Source organism: Crocodylus porosus, unplaced genomic scaffold (assembly GCF_001723895.1).
Source record: "Crocodylus porosus isolate Cpor-Errol unplaced genomic scaffold, CroPor_comp1, whole genome shotgun sequence".
NCBI classification, from domain to species: Eukaryota; Metazoa; Chordata; order Crocodylia; family Crocodylidae; genus Crocodylus; species Crocodylus porosus.
The window spans coordinates 9,899,566-9,922,214 of record NW_017728913.1 but is presented as its reverse complement, the minus strand read 5'-3'; the positions used below and the strand labels follow the sequence as shown (position 1 = coordinate 9,922,214).

Sequence of the window (22,649 nt, the reverse complement as noted above, 5' to 3'; positions counted from 1 at the left end):
AAGTATATTTGTAGTTGCATGTACAATCTGTTCTGATTTCATATCTGAGGAAGAAGTAACATTTTATTACATCTTTTCAAAAAGGGGAAATGCAACATTCACCAAGCTGAAAATGTAAGCTGAACAAAATGCCTTTTTTCATCAAGATTTTGCAAAAATAATTCATTCAGCTGCTTTCCCTTTGATGTGAAAGTATTTGGAAGATTTTGTCTTCCTTCCGTGCTTCTCCTTTATTGAAATGGGACATGATAACTAAATGTTATAGGTAATGCACTAATATATAGGGGGAGGTGGGGAGAGAGGATTAATGCACTTAATGCATAGTGATGGACCATAGCTGGCTACCTAATCATCATGGAAATGTAAGGAGAAAAGAGACCTTCTTGAGGTCACCTAGTTCATTCCCTGACCATGAGACAGGAATAAGCTTACCAAGACCATCCCTACTAGATATCTGCCCAATCTCTGGTAACCATAACAAATGTTGTAGCACAATGCAGCCATATCATTCTCATATCTATTCTCTCCTGGCGTGTTAGTATTCATTGGGAGTTTCCTTGATCTAAACATCTCATATCGGGAAGTGTATTTTAAATCACTTTTGTTAATAACATAAATCTGATATGTCAGAAAGTTCCTTTTCTTACTAATGTTAGTATGTCTTTCAACAAAGTAGTCTATAACATTTTTCAATTCTACATACATTACAAAAATAAATAATTGTACCACAGTCTTTTCTGGTAGAGAAAAAAGGGGCATTATTAACCAGGTTAATTTATATTAACTAAACTACCTTAAAATTGTGACGATATGGCATGCATCTAGGCTGGGGACAGATTCTTGATTCCTCTGTTCTTATACTTAATGGAGGAAATGAGTGTATATGCATGGATATTTTAAGCTATGCATTTATTTTCCAAATTCTGTGTCTCACTGAGGGACTTTCTTGTTGCTCATAGTGGTAGTGGTTGGGATGACTCCTTCCCTCTTCAACGTGTGCTTGGCTTGTCCTTCCCCCCACACTCCAGGTCTGCTGTGTAGTACAGCTCCTACCATCCTACAATCATGGTAAGGGCGTCCTACTCAGAAAAGGTTTCACTTGTATTACAAAGAGGGCTTGTTCTAGCTATTCACTAGAACAACTCCCAGAACAAAGTCTTTAAAAGAGGATCAGGCTTTGATGAGGGAGCATTATGGATCACATTCTTTTCTTATGACAATTTTATGCCAGTGTAACTCTATTGACCTCATGTAAATGCAAATAGAATAAGGCCTTACGCATTTATTTAAAATAAATAAGCTGGCAGTGAAAGCTGATTGCTGGAATCCTACTGCATTTATTTTGCATTCCTTGTCGTATGTCAGTAACTAACAAATACCTATCAATCCAAAATTAAGACACTTTTTTGACTTTGCCAGGCAATACAATTCTCTGGTTGCACTAAGCTTCAGGCCTTTTGTTACTGGTGAAAATTCACTAGCAGACTCTCTGTTTAGGATATCAGACCAAAATTTAGTTCTGTTGTAAACAGAATTCACTTATGCCATGGTTAATTTTGCCCATAATATCTCTGGTGCCTTTAGGTAAAAGCCGGATTAGGAGGAGAGACAGAAAAAAAAAAATCAGAGATAGTCTGAATTGCTTGAGGGTAAGAATGACTATGAATTCAACCCTTCATTTTAAAATTTAAATTCAGCCAAGTTCCTGCCAGTATTAGCTCTTGCCGCATTTTGTTTTTCATTGGAATTCTTCCAATCTCTTCCAGCAATAACCAGCTCTGAGGTGGTATAACAACATATGGAACCCCTTTTCACTACATGAGTAAATTTATCATAAGAAACAGGAATTGGAGTATTTTAAGACAAATGTTAATATAAGAAGCCATATCAGTCATTGTTCCTTGAAAATATAATGCTTAATTTTCACCAGAAGGAAATTAAATGTTCATATACTGTCATATAATGGGGGCAAGCAGTTTACAGTAGTGATGTGTTTATAATTACATTTACACGTGTAAATGCACACAAAGCAGAACACAAGGGAGGCTCTTTTACAACATATTTAATCAAGCGAACATTGAGACCTCACTATAAAATTGCCTAACTGCCTTTGAAAAAAGAACGGAGGTGATTAGACAGGTTAATGGGGTGATGTCTTTATAAATGACAGATGGCCATGCTAAAACAGAAAGTTGTTGACTCTCATTTTTATTTTATTTTTGGAATAATTGCTCATAAAATGTTGATTAGCAATGTTTTACTAAAAATAGAAGTAATTTTGATTAAGTTTAACTTCTAACTGGCTGTATTTTGTAATCATGCCTAAATAGCAATAACCAAAACTAAAATATGAACTGTAACTCTTAAAACTGAGGCTCCTCAACTATATCCTGCCCTGCTCATGTTGAACTGCAAATGGCACAAAGTGATTACAGATTTGCAAGCTCATAAGAACATAACAAAGAAATTGAAACATGAAGAAGGTAGCAGGCTTTGTTTTATGATAGAGGGAGCCCATTAGCAGTGAAGTTTGACTATTAATTTCAAGAATGGAAAGAGTTTTAATTAAGAATTACAAAATCTATCGTTAGATTACAATGGTAGCTGTATTAAAAAATTAATACTCCCCCCCACCACCACCTTGGTAGTAATTGGGTTTTTTTCCCTTTGCAATGACAGACGTTTAAGATTTGGTATAGCATAATGTCCTGGACAGAACTAGATCACATATCTGCTTTTCAAGGATGTTTCAGGAAAGTGAGAATTAGGCAAGTAAAAGACCACTAGAGTTAGTGTCCCCTAAAGATTCTTGGCCTAGGGAGGAACAGGAGGATGAAGCTGCTGTAGCCAAAATGATGCTATTGCAAGGCAGGCTAGTGCTCCAATTATCATGATTCATGAGTCCCTATTACCTAAAGATTCTCCTTGCCTGTGAAATTTAACCAAAGCTGCACTATATTTTTATCCCAAGGGATGGTGACAAACAGCCATGATTTGCTCTGTAGCTGTGTGTTTGAACCTTTCAACCATAGGCACTGAATATGTGGGGCCCAAGGCCCTTGCCCCCCCCCCCCCCGGGAAGAGGGTAGGGTGACCACCTGTCCCTAATTGGGCAGGACAGTCTCAAAATGGGAACACCAAGTCCTGGGCTGCATGACTTCCCAGTATCATGCAGGGATCCAGGTTTTCTGTTCACTGTGGAAAAACACAGGAAGCAGCAGGTTTCCCTTTGCAGGCTGGCAGAATTCCAGCCTGCAAGGGGCTGTGGGGAGGGGGATGCAGGGGTGCACACACATGCATGTGCCCAGGACTACAGCCCCAGGCAGTGGTGGAGAGCTGCTCCCTCAGCTGCCTGCAGGTAACGCTATGGTGGTGGTGGGGAGGGCACTTGAGGCCTGCTCAGTGAGGGTGCAGAACAGATCATGCAGGGGGCAGGCCAGCTCCCTACCACTGTGCATACTCTCAAGGATGAGGGCATGGGTGAGCACATGACCCCCAGATTTGTGCGTGGGCAGATACGGGCTGCCACTCAAGGCTTCTACCCTGCTGCTCTGTGTTGGCCACTCGGCCACAGCAAGTTGCCCCTTGCCTGCCTGGCAGCAGTGGGGCCAGCGGCATGGAGTTGTGTCCCCTGCTGCTGCTGGCAGGCAGGGAGGGGGTGCCTCACCGTGGCAGCACAGCTGGCACGGGGCTCTCGGGGGAAGGACAGTAGGGCAGGGAGGCCCAAACCCACAGAGGGCAGTCTGCATCCGCTCCTGCCTCCCCATGGGCTCCGCTCAGCTCCACTCTGCTCTTGTTGTGCCACTGAGGGGAAATGGGGTGCTGGGGGAGGCAGGCATGTGTTCCACCTTTCCATTTTGAAAAGGTGGTCACCATAGAAGAGGGCTGTCACATATCCATCATCTTAGCCCCCCCCCCATGCCCCAGCAAAAATAAAAGTTGGTGCGTATGCTTTCAGCAGATTTGCTCTGAAGGCCATTCCCAGTCAATCTAGTCGTGTGGGCTCTGGATTCAAAGGTAGCTAGATGTGATGGCGAGCCGCGTTGCTCTGTTGTATGTCACTGACTACAAACTGCAGTGCCTTAACCATGTTAGCCTGATGGGCTGGTAGGTCTGTTAGAGTTGACAGTGGTCTGTTGGTCCAGAAGTTTGGGAACCGCTAGTCTGTGCTGTTCTGCATGATGATATTCAGCCAAGCTTGGCATCTCTTTGTTCCCCCAGAGGCCCAGAAGATGTCATGTTTTGGATTCAGTAGTAGTAAGTACAAGAACATATGGTAGAAGAATTGGGTGGGCCAAATTAGCAGTTGCAGCTCCACTGCCTGCATATTTAAATCAGTGAAATAGTTCAGAAATGGAGTTCATGGAACTGTAATACAGTTCTTGTAATACTTATGAATCTACAAAATGCCATTTATGGGTCAGACATAGGATACTAGGCTTGATGGACCTAATCTCACACAGTAACAAAGCAGATACTGAAAAAGAGGGTGAACAAAGCACGTCCAGAAGTTTCCCTGCTTCTTTCCCACTGCAGCTTCCAGCACTCAGAGGTTTAACAAGATCTGATTCATAGGCTGTACTCTTATATACTACATTCTGTACCTCAGTACTTATGGTTGGAGCACTTTCACTGTGGGCAGTTAGCAAGCTGGATTCTCAACTATACATGAAGAAAGGTTTTGAGTACAATGGAGACTATCAAGGGATCACCTGCTGTTTTTGTAATCTCATACCACTGTCCACCAGGATAAAGTGGAGCTGTTGAAGAACTGCTCTAAATTTTTACCACTGATAAACAGTCTCCTAGGGACTTAGAACATTAGATTTTCAGGCCGAGTGAATTCTATTCTACCACATTCTTCTGTGTTTCTTTCTGGTTTTACTGGAGTAAGGAGACATCTGAAGGGGAAAGCTGCTTTTCCACAACTCACCTACTGAGTGCTTCCCTGTATAAGGTGAACCTGATGCTGGTCAGCTGTGGCTGGAATAGGGCCAATCTGAGATGCTCAGGCAGTGCAAAGTGACTGCAGCAGTTGCAAGAACCTGGCCTAGTGCCTTCTGCAGCCTTTCTAGGCATAAACAGCACAGACAGTGCTGTAAACATGGCATGACTCAGTGTAAACTAGTAGAGTGTTATACAGCTAATTCTTGCTGTTCACACACAGGTGGTTCAGCTGAACCCTTAAACCTGTAGGGAGGTTGGTGGCAACCTTACAAATTTCATACTTATTTATGGTTACTCTAGTTCCCATTAATAGTATTATAAGCAATAGCTCTGCATAACAACAGAGCATTTGAGCTCATTTCAATGGCTTAAAAAAATCAATGTTGATTTTTAAGAATTTCTTTTGATTTTTACCAATTTTCAGAATTGCACAAAATTAGGACTATGGGGGGCAGACTATTTAGTAATGTCTGTATAATGTTAAAAGCTTTATGAAAATCATGTTAAAATATAAGAAGTAAATATCCATAAAAAAATCAATAACGTATACCTGATCACACAGGGGCCAGGCCAGGCTCACCGGAAGTTTGGTCCCTGCCCCAGTTATGCCGAGGCTGGCTGGGCTGGGCTTGCCAGGAGTTTGGCACCCAGTCCCCAGATGAGACCTGGGCAGGCAAGGGCTAGTGGCACTGGGCTCCCAGCTGCCAACAGCCCTGCCTCTTCAACTCCCACTTCTAGCATAGTCTTACCAGCACAGGCCCCAGCTCCTGCAGCGACTGCCTAAGCTGCTGCCAGAGAAGCAATGTGTAGGTGGCACAGTCAGGGCTTCCCTCATCCTACCTGTAGCAGCCACAGGCACAGCACCCCCCAGCCCCAGATTTTGTTAACCCATCTCAGATTTTTTTTCTTCCCCTTTCTATAAAATTTCATTGATCACTGGTAGAAGTATTTTTCCATTGGTCTGTCAGGTGAAATTGCCATTTTTCAATTTTTATCGATAAAAATTGAATCCTGACAAGCTGAGTTATGTTACAGCTAATCAGTTCATTTAGCCCAAATAAATGGGTGATAGAAGGACTTCTCTACTGTATAGAAAAACTCCAAAAGAAATCCCACAAGGACTTTAGTCACTGGCAACAGAGGGCTTATGTTTCTTATTGGTACATTCAAACAATGGTGCAATGACTCCAGTTGATCTACTTATCAATATACTACTGTTTGGCTAGGTGTCACTATATCAAAATGGCATTTAGAGTACCTAGAACAGTTTTTGCTGAGTCATTTTTTCACATTCTGCCAAAACACATTTTACTTCCAATGCAACCAATAGTGAGTTTTGAGTTTATATCTATGCCTTTGTCCCCTCTAAATCCAGTTTCCTTTCATGAGTTGGCAGGAGTCAAGTGAAGCAGTTGCTCAGGTGGACTTCACCTTCCTGCAGCCCTCCATTCCTGCCAAGACAGGTCCTTTCACCATAGACATTAGGGGTTGGACGGGACCTCATGAGATCATCGGGTCCAGCCCCTTCCTTTGACACTTTGTTCTCTGGCAGGAAGGCTTGCTTTAGCCGGCTTTTTCCTTTACTGTCACATTTCATCCTGTCTTTAGTGGTGCCTGAACCTCACAAGTCCTCTAGATTCTGCTAGATTTTCTGTAAAAGCATTTCTCTTTTTTCAGTGAACATCAACTTGACCTATGAGATAAACAGCAGATTTCAAAGATGGGGTGGGGATAAGTGAAACCAGTATGCTAATTATTTTAGAAATGAGTTGCATCTCATTGAAAAGCATGTCATTCACTATCATCTAACAGCCACCTTCAGGAACATGGCTGTGTTGCAAAGCGGCCAGTTGTAATCTTTGTATCCATTTTTGAATACACTTCTGATAACACTTCAGAAGCTAGTCCATTCAAATGTTCCTTACTCACTTTAGTTTGTCAATTATTTTTCAGGTCAGTAAGTGTGAAAAACATTTCTTAGTAAGAGCAGTCACAAGCAGAGTAGAAAAGCCCCTTAGCAATACAACATAATTGCTGTGCTCAAAAAAGCACACTATAATTTACTAGCAAAAGCAAGTAACATCTTTTCTTCCCTTGTCTTTTGCTGCTTGATTCTTGTTCCCATTCTAAAACCTCCCTTACCCTTTTTCACATTCTTTAAGCTCTCTTTTTCCTTATGCTCCCAATAGTTCTGTCTTTGGCCTCCTCTACACAGTAAACTTATGCTACAATTTAAAATTGTTAATTGCAGCATAAATAGGAATGTGCTACATGTTTAAGACACCATAAAATGAGGAACAAGCTATAAAAGTGTTCCACATACAGTGTAAATTTGCCTTAAATTTAATGTGTGGCTGGGGGCTTTTGCTGGAGTTTAGAAAAAAAAATATTGGTGAGGTGGCTGCAGCCAGCTACAATACAAAGCAGTGTGACTATGTAGCCACTTACATCAATGAGATTTGAATCTGGCCCTTAGGTCCCAATTTAGCAAACCATTTAAACACAGGCTTTAAGTAGTTTCGACTTAAAAAAGTTTCTACTCAACAAAGCACTCAAGTAAGTACTGGTTTAATTAGGGCATAATTGGGAAAAGGTGGCATGTGGCATCTTCTATACGCTGAATCTTTATGTCTCCATATTGTCCAGATGAACAATAAGCTGAGGTCTTAAAACAAGGCTAGAAAAAAAACCCAGCTTGAAGGGCCACAGGTGGGATGACTTTTTTTCCTGTACTGTAACAGTAATCTACTGAAATATTCAAGGGAGATGTTTTGGAAAACTTAAGCCAGGCACACGCAACTGAAAAGAAAAATTAGGTGGGATCATTGATAATACCGACACAGTGGGGGGGTTTTTTTGCTAACTTTACTCAGAATATATTTTTGTAAAGTGCTGATAGAATTTATTTTCTGGTATTGATGAGGTATCTTGTGACAGGCACTGGAGTTGCAAGTAATTATGGGTGCCATTTAGAGGATCTCTCCTAAGCTAAGTGAACAGAGCTAAGAAGTGCCAAGCTAAAGCATCTTCCTTGGCTCAATGTCAGCACAATTTCCTGAGAGACTGAATACTCAAGTCATAGTACCACCATTGCAAATCTCTCACTATAAATTAACTCAGTGCTGTTTAAATTAACAGTCAACAATCCATCAATTATGATGTATGAATACATACAATGCACAGAAATCAAAGAAGGTATTCACATCTCAATTTTAAACAATTAAATAAATGCTTTGATGACAACTTTTAATACTCTTAAGTTATATACCTTTATCAAATATAAACCAAAAAGTTATTTCTATAATATGTACTGCAGAAATTTCCACACGTAGTCAAAAGAAGGCTTCCCTTTGACAAAGACTAATCTGTATTTCAAAATTAAGTTGTTCTCCTGGAGTATTATGCTTTCAGAAAAAACAGAGAACCCTCATATCACAGGTTGACAGTACTTATAAGCTGCTTTTTATTTTAATTAATTTCTAACAAAGCACTTCCACGGCAGTTCCTAATTCCAAAGATTCCAAAACACTGTGTGACAAATACTTTCACTGTGATAAATGTTTTTTTTCTTGCCTAAAGGTGTATAGTTATATTTCACATAGGCTGAAATCTCTCCTTACCTGTCTGGGGACACTGGGATCTCAAATAAAAACAAAAACCTAGAGCTGCACACATGGTTTAATTGGACTTTGCAAACATAAACAATGAGAGAGGTAAGAGGTTCTACTCTCATGTAAAAGTTTATAAAATGGAGAATTATAACATTTAAACAGAGTTTTTAAACCAGCCTATCAAATTTAACAGCTAGGATCTAATTCTCCAATCAATTCTACCCTACAAGGTGGTTTGTTAATCTTAAGGAAAATACCATTCTTGATGTAGGGCCTGGAAGACTTTAAGATACTTTCTATAGGAAAGCATTGATTTTATCACTGATATTGTGTGCCATTACTATTGGGTAGCAAGATATTATGTCCAGAGGATCTTGATATCATTTTTTTAAATTTGCAGTTGTAGTACTTCCATTGAAGCTATATAAATTGTAGTTGCATTGGGTATTATCAAATTAAAACAGTCTTGGACCAACGACTATTGCATTTTCTCCAAAAGCTGGTAGTTTACTAAATGTTTCCTACCTTGACTGCTGCATGCAGCCTGCTGCCTTTTAGCAATGAAGGCAAGTCACGAAGCATGTTTTAGCTCCAAGAAGTCAATGGAAAAATTTGACAGAATTCAAGATGACATTGCTGTCCTAAATGGTAAACTGAATTAGCTGACTACTGAAGTGTGCTGCGTGGACTAAAAAACACCTGAAATCTGTTCACACCAGCTGGTTTTAGCATGTAGCTTTTTTTTCTTTGATTGTTTTAGTTTTGTGTAGTTGTTAACATAAAGATTAACAAAAAATAAAAGCATCAACAATAAATATTGCATTCTACACCAAAAAAAGAAAAAAAGAAAGCAAATACCTCAAACATTTATTTCACTTTGCAGTTCATTTTGTGCCGGTGGGTAATTCAGATGTAACTACTGATATCCAGAGACAGGTACATTTGACCTGTGAGGATGCATTCTACCCCAGTTTAAAAGAGTGAAAAAAAATCCTAATGTATCTTACTCCTTACAGAGTAAACAGTAGTTTAGGAGCCTCAGGTGATTGAAGGGGAATACAGGTAAATAGAAATAAATATGAGGAAGTCAACAAGTGAGGCAAGAGAATTGTAAAGATAAGATCTGCAACGTTAGATAGCATAAACACAAGCATAGGCACAGCCAACAGTGGAAAGTGTCAGCATCACAGCTGTTCTAAAACTCTTGAAACACCATGATACAAACCTTTACAATTTGCAAGGCAGAATATCATCCATTCCGAATTAATTAATTAATTAATTAATTAAATTATCTAAAAAACCCCCCAAACAAGCATCTTACTAAATGTATTGAATCCTTGTAAATTAAAATATAGAAGTATGTGATTATGCTTTTGTACAATTTGTATAAGACTGGACATCTTGTACCTTAATGTAAAGACCTGGCAAAAGAATGCTGAAAAGGCCTTGATTTGACAGGTAGATCTGAAAAAAAAAGTGTACTGTACCTTCTCCTCAAAAAAGTCAAAGGTTTGACAGTAGAACAAAAAACAACAACAAATTCCATACATTTCCCCAAAACAATACAGGCAAATTAAGAAGACATTCTTACTTACACAAAGCATGATTTTTATGAATAAACACACTATGGTAGCCAAGTTATTTTGCAACTTGAGTGTCCAGTATTTGAACAAAATACAAGCTTTGGAATGTACAAGATGACAGCTACTTAGGTTCACATAGGAAGATGTTTCTTTGTAAGGGTAGATACAGGCTTAAACTTGGATGGAATGTGCCAAAGGTGCTGTCAAAGCTGATTTTCACACTTGTTTCATGTGTAATACAATGTAAATTAATAATTCCTGCAATGCATATATTTGTAAAATAAAAAAATGGGTTTCTTTTCTTCTCCCTTTGTTGTATAAAGTAAATCAGAGAGATGCTGTGCTCATACTGTTAATTTAAAATCCTGTAAACATCTCTAATATAATGCAGTGTTAAGAATAAGCATTATTTATTTTAGGCTCAATTCTCATTTCTCAGATAAAATGCATCTTGATAGCAGTATTACCCAAGTCAGAGTTCAAGACAGACCTTTTATGCAGATCTGAAGATTTGTCCCCCAGTTCCAAAGAGAATTAAACCAAATCAGTTCCCATTAAACAAAGTAGGTTCTGAAGCAGTCTTTGTAATTGACTTTGAATTTACACAGGCGAACAATATTTACATATCCAAAATGATGCTTCCTTTAGAAATCTTTGATGCTGTTATTTTGCTATGCTGCATTGTGAACAAAGGTTTTAAAAGCAGAAAGTACTTTTTATTTACAAATAACCTTCATGCTTGTCAAAACTACAGCTATACCTTGTGAGCTAGAGTTCAAAACATGTTATTCATTGCTTTACGTTCAAAAAGTTTCATCAAAACAGGTGCTAACAATATAATTTTATACTCAGTCTTGTAATGGGATAATCTGCTCTGAGCTGAGATTTAAAAAAAAAATGAATTTACCACATTCTAGCAAGCACTGTTCATAGCTATGATTCTGGTAAACATGGCTGTTATCATAGGTGCAGATACACTGACAATTTTTGACCAAACAAGCTGCAACTGCAGTGGCACTGATGATGAAGCTCCTCTACTACTGCAAGTCATTGTAGAACAGGTGTGGACGGACTCAGTGGGTTTTTAATATCATATTGTCTGCCAAGCTCCCACAAACAAACAATGGTGCCTGCCATTGATTTCTATGAACAGGCCTGAAATGCACAGTCTGTATCCAGGGATGTACTTGGTAGCTGTGTTGGTCTGAGACAAGAAGTCATACAAAAAACTAGAACTCTTGGTTCCAAAATGATACCTTTTATTAGACCAACTGGGAATATTAGTCTGTATCCAGCCACTCTCCTTTCCATCTATACTGATATCCCAATCTAAAACATGTCACCTAATTTAGTTTGCTTAACTACTACAGGCTCTGAAAGTACTGAAACACTAGGAGGATGTACTACATTACATATACAACTCTTTAATAAATAAAGCTTCAATCCTGCAATAAGCTCCATACAAGAAAACCCCTTTGCTTCTGGAGAGCTTGTGATGGGCCTAGAGTTGAAGATTTTACTTCCTTAAATATATAGGTCGCATTAAAAAGGGTTTTATTGGTAGCCAATAGTAAAACACAGATGTATGGAAAGAACAAACATGCATACCACTGTTCTTCTGGCAAAGAAGAATTATTATTTCTTATTTATACTGTAGTACAGTGTAGTTTTTATGGACCAGAACCCCACTGTGCTAAGCACAGCAGTATGCACAACCAAGCCCTGAAGAGCTTGTATCAAGGGGAATAAGAACACCAATGAGGAAGGACAAAGTAACAATGATATGACTATGAACATGGAGATAGGTAGGACCTAGTGGCATGACTACTGCTTAATCGTGTCAAGTGGGCAGAGAGACATATTAAGAGTTACCTCTTTGCTGTTACCATAAATACACTGAACTCATGCCTGCCGGTTAAAATTTGTTTCAGCCATGCTTTTGGCAACTGTATGACAGATCCAAATGGGCCACTTTTTCTGAATAATAAAGATAATACCCTTGCTTGACAAATTATTCCGATACATAGCTCACATGAGCGCAGACTGAGCATGTATTTCCACATACATTCTGAGAAAAACAGTATGTTTCTTCCTCAGCTTCAGGGTAATTCTAGTCATAGAAGTACAAATCCATAGTTTCACACTAACTCTGTCTACTGCAATGCTACCAGATTTCTCAAATACACTTGTTAAAAAGACCTAAGAAACCAGTACAGTTTTTGCTTTATATTAAAATCATTAATGGGTAAAAATATTGCTCAAACCTATATTTAAAAGACAATTGGTGCTTTCAGACAGACAGACCAGGGCAAAATATATAAGGTGAGCAGAGTAAACACACCATCTTATTACACAGATTCTGTGATTAAGAACTTAAGAGTTTCATCAGTATTGAAGGCTTTATCCTGCTTCCAATGTAGTCAACTGGAGTTTTGCTGCTGCTTTTCATCAGCAGAATTGAGTCCTAAAATCACTAAAGGAAGAACTGAAAGGGATCTGTGAAGTCCGTATGTAAACCAGCTATGCAGCTCCATAGTATTTTTAGTTCCCCATTAGTTACCACTCTGTCCTATTTTTGTGCATGTGCACCCACATTTGTGGATCTTTAGTTCTGCAATCTTTAGTTGCATTGGCTCAGTTAACCACAATGCCAAAGAAAGGCCGTTGCACATACTCCCCAAGATGCTATATATTATGTAGGTATGTATTTGATTAGTGTCCTACTGTCATTAGGTAGTCTCATAACCTAACAGCATTGGAGCTTGCTCAGAGATGTTTAATTGTGACAGTACAAGTGGTATTTTTCAAAGTCTATGTGCATAAGGTAAACTTAGTAAAAGTTAATGTACATACGTAGAAAAGGAAAAATTACAAGCAAAGGGTGTAAAATCATGGAAAGAAATTGAAACACAGGTGCAGAATGTGGAATGAAAGAACTGCTACCAAATACCCACCATAATGGAAACTGACAAAAACTACAATTAAAGAGCAAAGAAAATGTCTTCTCTAGTAGTTTTACAAATGTGATCAATAAAAAATACTGAAGCATATGATAATGTTTGCTCAGAAGTTACTATTAGTCCAAGAAGAGTACTATGTATTCAGTCCACTTACTTGATAACAGAAAAAAATCGGAAATAGACAGTCCCAAGATTACTTCACGGGTAGTTCAGAGTTCTGTACTACTGAAACAACACTTAGGAGAAGACACTTTTGCTTAAACCCAATGTGATATTCTCATGTATATGGTTAATGTAGTGGTTCTCAACAGGGTGTACGGGCACCCTGGGGTGCTGCCAGATCTTTTGAAGGGTGCCAAGGAAGCAGGAGGAGATAGGCAGCAAGTTAGGCTCAGGCTTTTCTCTACCTAGACCATCCCCTGTGTAAGGAGGTAAACACCATAACATACAGATTTTGGAATTGGGTGCTACTCAAATCACAACAGTTATGGAGGGCTGGCTGAAGTCCAGTGAGAGAGGCCTCAAGTCCAAAAAGGTTGAGAATCATTGGACTGATGTCTTAAACAAAGACATTTCTAGTATCTGTTTTTTCTGAATACTTTATAATATGTACAAAGTCCTTAATCCAATTTACTGAGACTGGAAATAAATACTTGACATCTTTATTTATACTACAACTGGATACAAGTTTTAGGTGTATAATAAAAGGTAATGGTAATACAAAGCCATTGACATGTTTGCAAAATTTCATGAACTTCCTTTTTAGCCGCAACAGGTGCTGAAAACTTTTTGGAGGAAAAAAAAAGACACACTGCTGCAAATGAATAATGTAAAATAACTTTCCTAATTATTATTATTTATATTAAATAAACAACATCTACAGATCCCCTCCCCCAAATTCTGAAACTTCAACCTAAAAGGGTAGGCTAATAAAGTAAAATAAAAATCTTCACCCAAAGAACAGATTTTTATTAAGTCCACAGAGACTTTGCTATTAAATACAAATTTTGTGTACAAGGTGTTCAAATACCACAGTGATGGGGAGCAGTATAGAGCCCTATAACAGATATCATTATCTAGTGTTTATATTGACAGATTTCCTTTTAACCTCTCTTCCCAAAAAATGGAGTGCAACACACAAACATCTAACTTTTAATTCATAAGGAATCTTCCACTATCAACATGTATTGTCACAATTACATCAATTAAACAACTAGTACTAATGTAACTAACAAGGGGTCCAGTGTTTGAATGCTGTCCATAACCCAGTCTTCTGAAAGGTGCACTTCCCTCTTTTTTTGTCATACATTCGGGGCCTGATTCTGAAATCCTTACTCATACCTACAATCTTTAGTCACACAAGTAGTCCCACTGAAATCAATGCATAAAGACTATATTACTGAATGTTTGAAAGCTCTGACCCAACACAGTCCTTAATATTAACTGAGCAGATATTTAAGCAGATAAACAATAATATTCAAAAGACCAAACCATGCAGGAAGTTCTCAAGGAGACATGCGCTGGAATTATTTTTAATATAAAATGATGCAAGATGCAGTTGGTCCAAGAAAAGATACCACCCACAGGAGTTCTCATCTCTTGCATGTTCCCTGGACTGTTACAGCAAGAACATCACCTCAACGCTTCAAATATAAAGACACTTGTCCAAGACTGATGACATCATTATAAAATGTTAAAAGGATACTGACCTTTGTGCTTGCAGTTTAGTGTGCAGATGAATACTTACATATATAGTCTCAGTCATTGTATAAGCACATTGTGTAAGCATGGTGGCTTTTGTGTATGCTGAACTTCAGATCTCACTAGCTAATCAAGATCAGGCCCAGTTGTAACTGGGATGGGAAGGGAAAATAATGCCCCCCTCCCCAAACCCTAGGTGGTGTAAGAAGTGATGATGCTGATTCACATGGGGATACTGAGTCAACGTAGAGACAAGCCTAGCATAGTGCCGGAGACTCTGCTAGCATTGCTGCAGTCTTTCGGCTGACTTGTAAAATTGAGGCGCTGCCCAGGAGGTTCGTTATAGATCTTTTTTTTTCCTTTTCCATTGGTGAGGCTGTTTAAATACCTTGAGATATAACATTTTGCCAAACTACTTTACTCTGTCATTCCAAGAGTATGATGCTGCCTTAATTTTCTGTCTTAAACTTTTATACACCACTGCACATATTTGTAATAGGTGTCACATCCCATCTGTAATGGGTGCCTTTAAGTAGCAAGTGATGCCTATAGCTCTTAAAAAGTGTGCTCCCTTTGGTAAACCCCCACTCGCAACTTCCCTAGTGGAAGTAAAACTTGCAGTTTCTGCATCACTGTTCATTCTCACAGGGAGTTCCCAGCAGAATTCCACTAGCTGGCTAGAGGGTCATGCACAAAACAAGAGTCTGCTCCCCTGTTACGCCTACTGCTTCATCATCCATTTCTGAACCTACAGAATCCTTGGTTAAATTCTGTGACCTAAGAAAGGGTAAGAAGCAGTCAGGAGCCACCACTGCACTGTTTCTGAGTCACTGCATTTTGCTTCTCTTTATTTGCATAAATGAAGTGAAAAGCACCTTTTTTTCCATTGTGAACCCCTATTTCCTCCTGTTTCCCCACTCTCAAATTCAAATGACAACCACAGGATTGAAATTCAAAAGGTGGTTCTTAAACAGTTTCTACCTGGCCACCTGCTTTTCTACTGATACTGTTTATTGATGACATTGCACCCCCGGTTAGCTATAGATTCAGACCTGTAATACCACTCATCACTTTCCACATAGCACCACAGGTGTTGCTTAGCTCCAGGTAGAGCTCAATCGCATTTCCGTTTAGTTTTGAGACTGACTTTGGCATGGAACCGAATACCCTGTCAAAAGCTGATGGTCTCCACTCTGAATTGCCCACACCCTTTAAATAATGTTGAAAAAAAAAATCATGGCTTAAACACAGCTGCATTTCAGCAATGATGCAACATCAACACAAAGGCGTACAAAGTTCACCTTTCTGCAAAGCTTCTTTCTTGGTGACATCATCAGCCACACACAGTGGAAAATGATCAGCTCCTGCATAATCCTGGAACACCCCAAAATGACTAAGGCCCCTAACACATGTGACTCTATTGTGAAATTAACTGATTAGTTGCACAATATATTTAGATACACTACATGTGCAAAACAACTATCACACATCAAAAATAGCCAACAAGCCATACAAATGGCCGAGACAGCATTTATTACTTGAAAAATGTAGAACAATTTTAGAGCTGGTTTCTATGAAGCTTCACTTTGAACATGAGGCATGTCAGTAACTTCGGGCCCTGCCACACATCCACAATAAAGCTGGATAGAAACCAGCTATAGAGTTGCTATACTTTTCCAAGCACTAACTTTATAGTCAGTTGGCTCTTTTTATAGCTAAATAGTCATTTTTCTGATATGACAATTACTTTGCATGCATAGCTGGTCTAAATTTATGGCATGATTAACCAGGTAATGATATGCTAATTCCTCTGCACATACAGCTGGTCTTTCTTTGCCTACATGGCTGGTTAAAATGTATTGTCCCATCAACCAGTTAATTGTGTATAGGTAGCATGTAGCAGGGCGCTAAGATATGCAGCTTGAAAGAGAAAAAAAGATAGCTCCTATATAATCCTGAAGGGGAAGAAATATCATGCAACTGGGGGGGTGGAGAATAGCTCCTACATAATCCTGGAACATCCCAAAACTGTTAACTGAAGGGGAAAAAAATAGCTTCTCTAATAACAGGCAAGGTTCTTTGGGTAGATGCTTTCATTAGACCAATTGAGTAGTTGGAAAAAAAGTTCTTGGTGAGCTTTCGGGCACATTTACCCTTCATTGGGCATGGGGAGTCCCTGCTGTTCTGAGACTCCAAGAAATGAAAGAAGCTAAAAGTGTGGCAGGGTATCAGTGAAGTGTAAACAGGTAGAATGAGACAGACAAGAGGCGAGGCAGAGAGGTGAAACTTCTCTAATAACTTCACCCAAACATTGTTACAACAAATAAACCCAAGGAATTGCATATCCTGGATGCTGTGATGACTCAAGAGAGGACTGAAGTCAGGGCAGAGATGCCTCTGAATCCTAGGCCCCAGCTACACATTACGTAGATTATGCCATTAGAATTGCACAACGAATGTAGACCAGCCATCTGTACAAAGTAATGATCACAGGATAGAAATGACTCTCCAGCTATATGGGTTGCTGGTTGTAGCTGTGTTGGTCTAAGGACACCTAAGGTTCTTTGGGTAGATGTAATATATTTTATTAAACTAAAAAAAAGCTCCTTGCACACTTTCAGGCACAAGCACCCTCCTTCAGGCAACGGGAGACTCTACTGATGTAGGTCTCCGAGGTAGAAAAGAAGCTATAGAGGGCCAAGCAACTATAAAAGTTAGTGCCTGAGAACATGTAGTAACTCTCCAGCTGGTTTCTATTCAGCTTTCATCTGAGTGCACTTCAGGCACTGAAGAGCGAGCCACTTCCCCAGGCAAGTGGCAGGAGAACAGCGGCTGGCTCCCTACCCTCCCTAGGGCCTCACCGAAACCGTACAGCTCCGGATTACCTCCCCACCCCGACAGCCTGTCCTACAGCCGGAGGCAGCCAGGATTTCACCCACCCCCGCTTTCCGGGCTGCTTTAAAGGCCTTTTTTTTTTTTTTCTTTTTTTTTCTTTTTTTTCTGTTTTTTTGCACCGGTCCTGGAAGCACTGCAATACCAGGTCAATGCATGGAGTGGATGGAACACGCTCCGGTTCCACCACCCAACACCAAAAAGAATCTGCCGGACACGGAACGTTGTCCCCCTGAGGCGAGCGGGGACACGGGACGCTTCCCTTGGGGCGGGAGAACCCGCAGCACAGACGGCTACGCCCAACCCCTGGCGGCGGCAGCGAAACACGCCGGAGCCAATCCACGCCCCGCCCCGGGCTCGGCAGCCAATGAGACGGGGCTCGGGCCGGTGCGCGACGCTCACCTGGGCGCGCCCACCTGGACGCACCTGAGTCTGCGCGGGCGGCAGCCCCAGCCCTCCGCCTCCCGCCCCGCCCCGCCCGCTCCCGGCCGCGCAGGCGCACGGTTCGGCGCTGTCATGGCGGCAGCGTTTGCAGCCGGAGCAGCAGCGGCGCTGACAGCGCGGGGGCAGGAAGCCGCGCAGCTGGCGGCGTGAGGCAGTGGCTGTAAGGCGACGCGGCCTCCCCACCCGGAGTGCAGCTACAGCCGCAGCGGCCGCCGCCGCGGGGCACTGCCCTCGTCGCCCTACCCTCCGCGGCCGGGTGAGTGGCACCTTCCTCGCACCTGGGAGCGGGCGGCGCCGCCTGGCTGCAGTCCCCTGCCCGCCCCTCGCTCCCCCCCGCTGCAAGTTGCGTGCGGAGAGGGGCAGCACCGCGCCGGGCTGCGGGGAGCAGGCGGGGCTGGCCCCGGCTTAACTTGTGGGCACGTTTGACTTGCAGGAGGCGAGGCGGGACCCCCTGCCCGCAGCACCTGCGCGGCGCTCGGGCGGGAACGAGCAGAGAAGCCGCGGGAGCCCGCCCCGCCCCGGGCGGGAGCGCGGCCGCGCCATGGCGAGCGAGGACAAGCAAGTTGCTCAGCCAACAGGTGACGATGGAGGAGGCGGCGGCGGCCGGGCGGGCGCGGGGAGCACGCTGCAGCCGCTGCACCCGGCAGTGCCCATCCGAGGCATCCGCATGAAATTTGCCGTGCTGGCGGGGCTAGTGGAAGTCGGGGAAGTGTCCAACCGGGACATCGTGGAAACTGTGTTTAACCTGGTAAGCCCTCGGGTGAAAGGGAGAGCACCTGCCACGTTCACCCTCGAGTATTTCACTTTTCTCCCCTGCCTGTTTGTTTTGTTTTTTTTCCAGTTCTTCGCACATCCTTAGTCGTAGGGGTTTGGGGTTCTTTGGGGCTTCCAACTCTGGTAGGTCTTTTGAGCCAAGAGAGCAAAAGAAAAACAAACTGAAGTGTGCTAATTCGCACCCTGGCTGTAGGAAATTTAACGGGGGTGTAAGGTGAGCCCCCCTGTAAGATGAGAACCTGTAGGAATTGAACATTGTGGGGGGGGGAGGCTCAAATCAGATTCCTCCTTCACTTAGGTGGACTTGTTAACTGATGAACTGGTTTAATATTTTTTTGCAGCCCGCCCCCAAGAGTCAAAGTGTAATATGCCCACAGCTATCCTTCCTTTTGCCCCGCGGGAACGGGTTGCTTTCCCCAGGGTAATTCAGAAATCTGTCAAAATGTATCACACACAGCCTCCAACATGCCTTGTTTAACTGAAAGTGACACTAAGGCCGCCTGCTTCAAGTTGCATTTTTTAGGTTAACTTCCCCATGATGCTGTGTTGTTAGGGACTGTTTCACCTGACTTTGAAAGGTTAATGTCTTGCCTCCCATGTTCACCTTGAAATGCTTAGTGTCTGCTCTCTGAAAGGTGGTGGGAAAAGTCATCCTTTTTAAATGCTTCTCAGCCCCAGCTACTTTGTAAAATGCAAGTTTGTGCCTTTTATTGATAAGAGAACCAGTCATTGAATCAAACCAGAAGGATTTTCATAGTTCAGTACTGAAAACCGAAAGTACTCTTTGTTCTGAGTACTTTACAAGCATGGTATTTTGGTGCCATATTTAAAAATAAAGCTTAGTTTGGACTATTTTTGAGTGTATGTTTGACTTGTCAAACCATTAGGGGGGTCAGTTGTTTTCCTATCTAATCATGATGATGAGGCTCAGAGGTAACTTTGGTCTTAAAGAAACTGTTGGAATACAAATAACTGTGATAGGTTTAGATTCTTGTGCTTGCTCTCAATAGGTACCTGGCAAGACAGGAAGTGGGACCACATGTAGCAATTGTAAAATTTGAGCTGAGAAAAAAGTTGTTATGGCAGAAATGCACATTTGTTAATTGATTTGGTTAGGAGTATGCTTTTGTATATACTAGCTAGGTAAAAACCCTTACTTTTGTTAGGTCTGTTTAGTGGTTTTGACAACTATCTTTCTTGATTTGATTGTAATAGATTTTGGCTTTCTTGGTTTACAGTTTAACGGTAATACTGAAATAATGTAAAATATTTAAAGAAACCGCAGGATCAGAGAGAGCATGATTGTCAAAATATTAATGCACAACTTTTAGAGAAGTTAGGGGTAAACAGTAGGCCACAACTAAGAAATTTTATTAGTAAAAATACCACGTGCAGCTGCTTGTGCTAAAGTAAGCTTGGTTTTAAAGTACATGGACTAGGAAGCTCAAAGGGTATGATTAGTGAAGTGTTCAGCAGCTTAAATTTTATTTAAGATCAGTTCTTTTAATAGCTAAATAAAATTCCAATGTTACGCTGATGTGTGATTCCTCATGCTGGAGCCCAGGGTGGAGAGGGCAGGAATTGTCATCCTAAAATGGATTCTGAAGGATTGGCTTGAGAGGCTTAGAAAAAATTGCTAAGAAATTGCAAGCTACTAGGTTACAGCAAAAGGGAAATTCAGCGGAGGGAATTTACTCTGTTTACTCTCCTGCTCTCTTGCCCTGTTTAAGTTTCTTGCTTCTCTCCTGCCCACATTGCTGTGGGAAGTCATCTTGTAAAAGTAACTAAGGCAGTGACCTTGATCTTGTTGGCCTCTCTCTTCATATAGTTCCTTTCTGATTGGTGTGTGGTGAGTTTAGGGTTTTTTTTGATTTGTCATCGAGAAGAAACCAAGACCTTTTCAAACTGAAAGAAAAAGAGAGCTAACCCACCTCCTCCAATGCATTCCCAGCTCAAAAAGAGAGACTAAGACAGCAGTAGGTGGTTAGGCTGCTATAGGAGATTGGTCCCTGGTCTGAATTTGGCGAAGCAGGAACTTGAACCCCATTTCAAGGAAGGGTCTTAATTCTTAGTTAAGCTGGGATGGGTGAGGGGCTGTCTCTGGTTTTGACCATAAATTTCATGATTATTGACAGTGGAAAATGTTTCTGAGAAAAGTTTGAGTTTCTTCAAATCTGTTTTCCACTGAAAAACTTGTCTTGTTGGCAAATTCCTGACAGTCTCTAAATTTGTTTGGTCTAATAGAAGTGAATACAGATTACCTTATAATCATTATATATTTGCTCTGAAATTAACTGAAATATTAGAACCTCATAATGTTGTTTATTCTTAAGTGTCCATTTTCAAAGCACCTCATGAAGGAAGAGGAGGTGACCCATCAGTTTATTCCTGTGAAGAATACACCTGTCTCCCCAGTATCCAGTGTTAGAGCCTTTCCCATTAGCTTCATTCAGTCCAAGCCATTGCTGTGAATCCCCAAATCCTTGTAGTCTCAAAGGTCTGATGCGATTGGGTAGTAAACAGATACAGTAACTGGCTGAACCTGCTAAGTAGAGACACTTTTGAGATGACACCCTGTTCTTGATTTTAGAAGTGCAATTCTGTATTGCTTTGAAGCTGGGTGTATAAAATGAATGCACAATGAATACTTTCTGTTCTTGAACAGATCTGTGTTGAAAATGGGTGCTTAGGAATAATCTTATAAGTTTTCTATGAAAACAACCAGAAAATACAGAACCTCATAAGGTAAGATGGATACTTCTCTGTCAGGCCAGACACTTTGGCTTGGTGTCTGAAAAATCTGCTATTCTGTCGCTAATAATAAATTCTTCAGGCTAAATTTTGCCCTCATAGGGAGCTGAAAACATGTAACAAAAGACAGTATTTCCTCTGAGATTGGACATCATTCAGTTCATTGACTCAGCTGTGCTGGCTCAGCAGTGGTAAAAAGAACTCGCACCTTTCTCTGTGCTAACTGAAACAAAAACTAACCAATTAACCAAACATAGGAACTATGGCAGAGAAGCTTAGAATAAAGGTAGCCATACTTCTACCAAAACACTCTGGCTAAGTATGTACACAGGGAGCAGATCCAAGCAGAAAGGTGTTGCCATTACACAGTCACTCTTTATAGCAGAGTTGTACTGCAAAGGTGCATCAAGACTAGGATGAAATGTGGGTTTTTAAATGTATTGGCTAACATGTTTTAGGCCCTGGTGTAAATAAAATAACTTTGTTAGCTTGTTAAGCTGTAATTTCCAGGATTCTTTCTCCCAGAAAGAGTAGATTTGCTGTTTCTGAATTTGAAGGCTTAAACAATCATTTGCAGGTCACTTAGGGTGCCTATACATGAGCAGCAAGGTTGCTCTGATATGCTGTAATTACAACACGTTGGAGCAGACTCAATTAATCGAGTCTGCTGGAGTGTGGTAATTACTGTGCTACAGCAGACTCCAGTGTCTCATGTATCAGCATCCCCTCACTGAAAAATGGTGGCAGGGGTACTTTAAAGCTTGTTTGAGCTTTTAGTTAGTGTCTCTGCCACCATGGGGGTCATCATTGACCACAAGATGAACATGAGCCTGCAATGCGATGCTGCGGCTAATAAAGCGACCAAAAGGCTGGCTTGCATCCATAGATGCTTCTAGAGCAGATCCTGGGACGTCATTCTCCCCTTGTACTCGGCCTTGGTGAGGCCGCAGCTGGAGTACTGCGTCCAGTTTTGGGCTCCACAATTC

The 22,649-nt window shown here is 41.1% G+C and overlaps 1 protein-coding gene and 1 long non-coding RNA gene across 10 annotated transcripts in view; one reads left to right on the top strand and one right to left on the bottom strand.

Annotated features, from left to right (window-relative positions):
* The window catches only part of LOC109309667, a 35,465-nt gene extending 17,083 nt beyond the window's left edge, over positions 1 to 18,382 (bottom strand). Inside the window, exons 1-2 of the long non-coding RNA XR_002101001.1 lie at positions 18,097 to 18,382; positions 13,941 to 13,944 (exon numbers count right to left, since the gene is read on the bottom strand). This is a non-coding gene — a long non-coding RNA (uncharacterized LOC109309667). The remainder of the gene's footprint in view (positions 1 to 13,940; positions 13,945 to 18,096) is intronic.
* A 199-nt stretch (positions 18,383 to 18,581) lies between these two features.
* LRBA (LPS responsive beige-like anchor protein) overlaps positions 18,582 to 22,649 on the top strand; it is a 580,756-nt gene continuing 576,688 nt past the window's right edge. For 3 of the 9 annotated variants that reach the window (XM_019534464.1, XM_019534461.1, XM_019534460.1), the window contains exon 1: positions 18,584 to 18,886. In XM_019534464.1, the coding sequence (XP_019390009.1) occupies positions 18,680 to 18,886 (207 nt within the window). In that variant the 5' untranslated portion in view covers positions 18,584 to 18,679. Of the gene's footprint in view, positions 18,887 to 22,649 lie in introns of all 9 variants that reach the window. The other 6 variants (XM_019534459.1, XM_019534455.1, XM_019534463.1 and 3 more) reach the window with 4 other exon arrangements.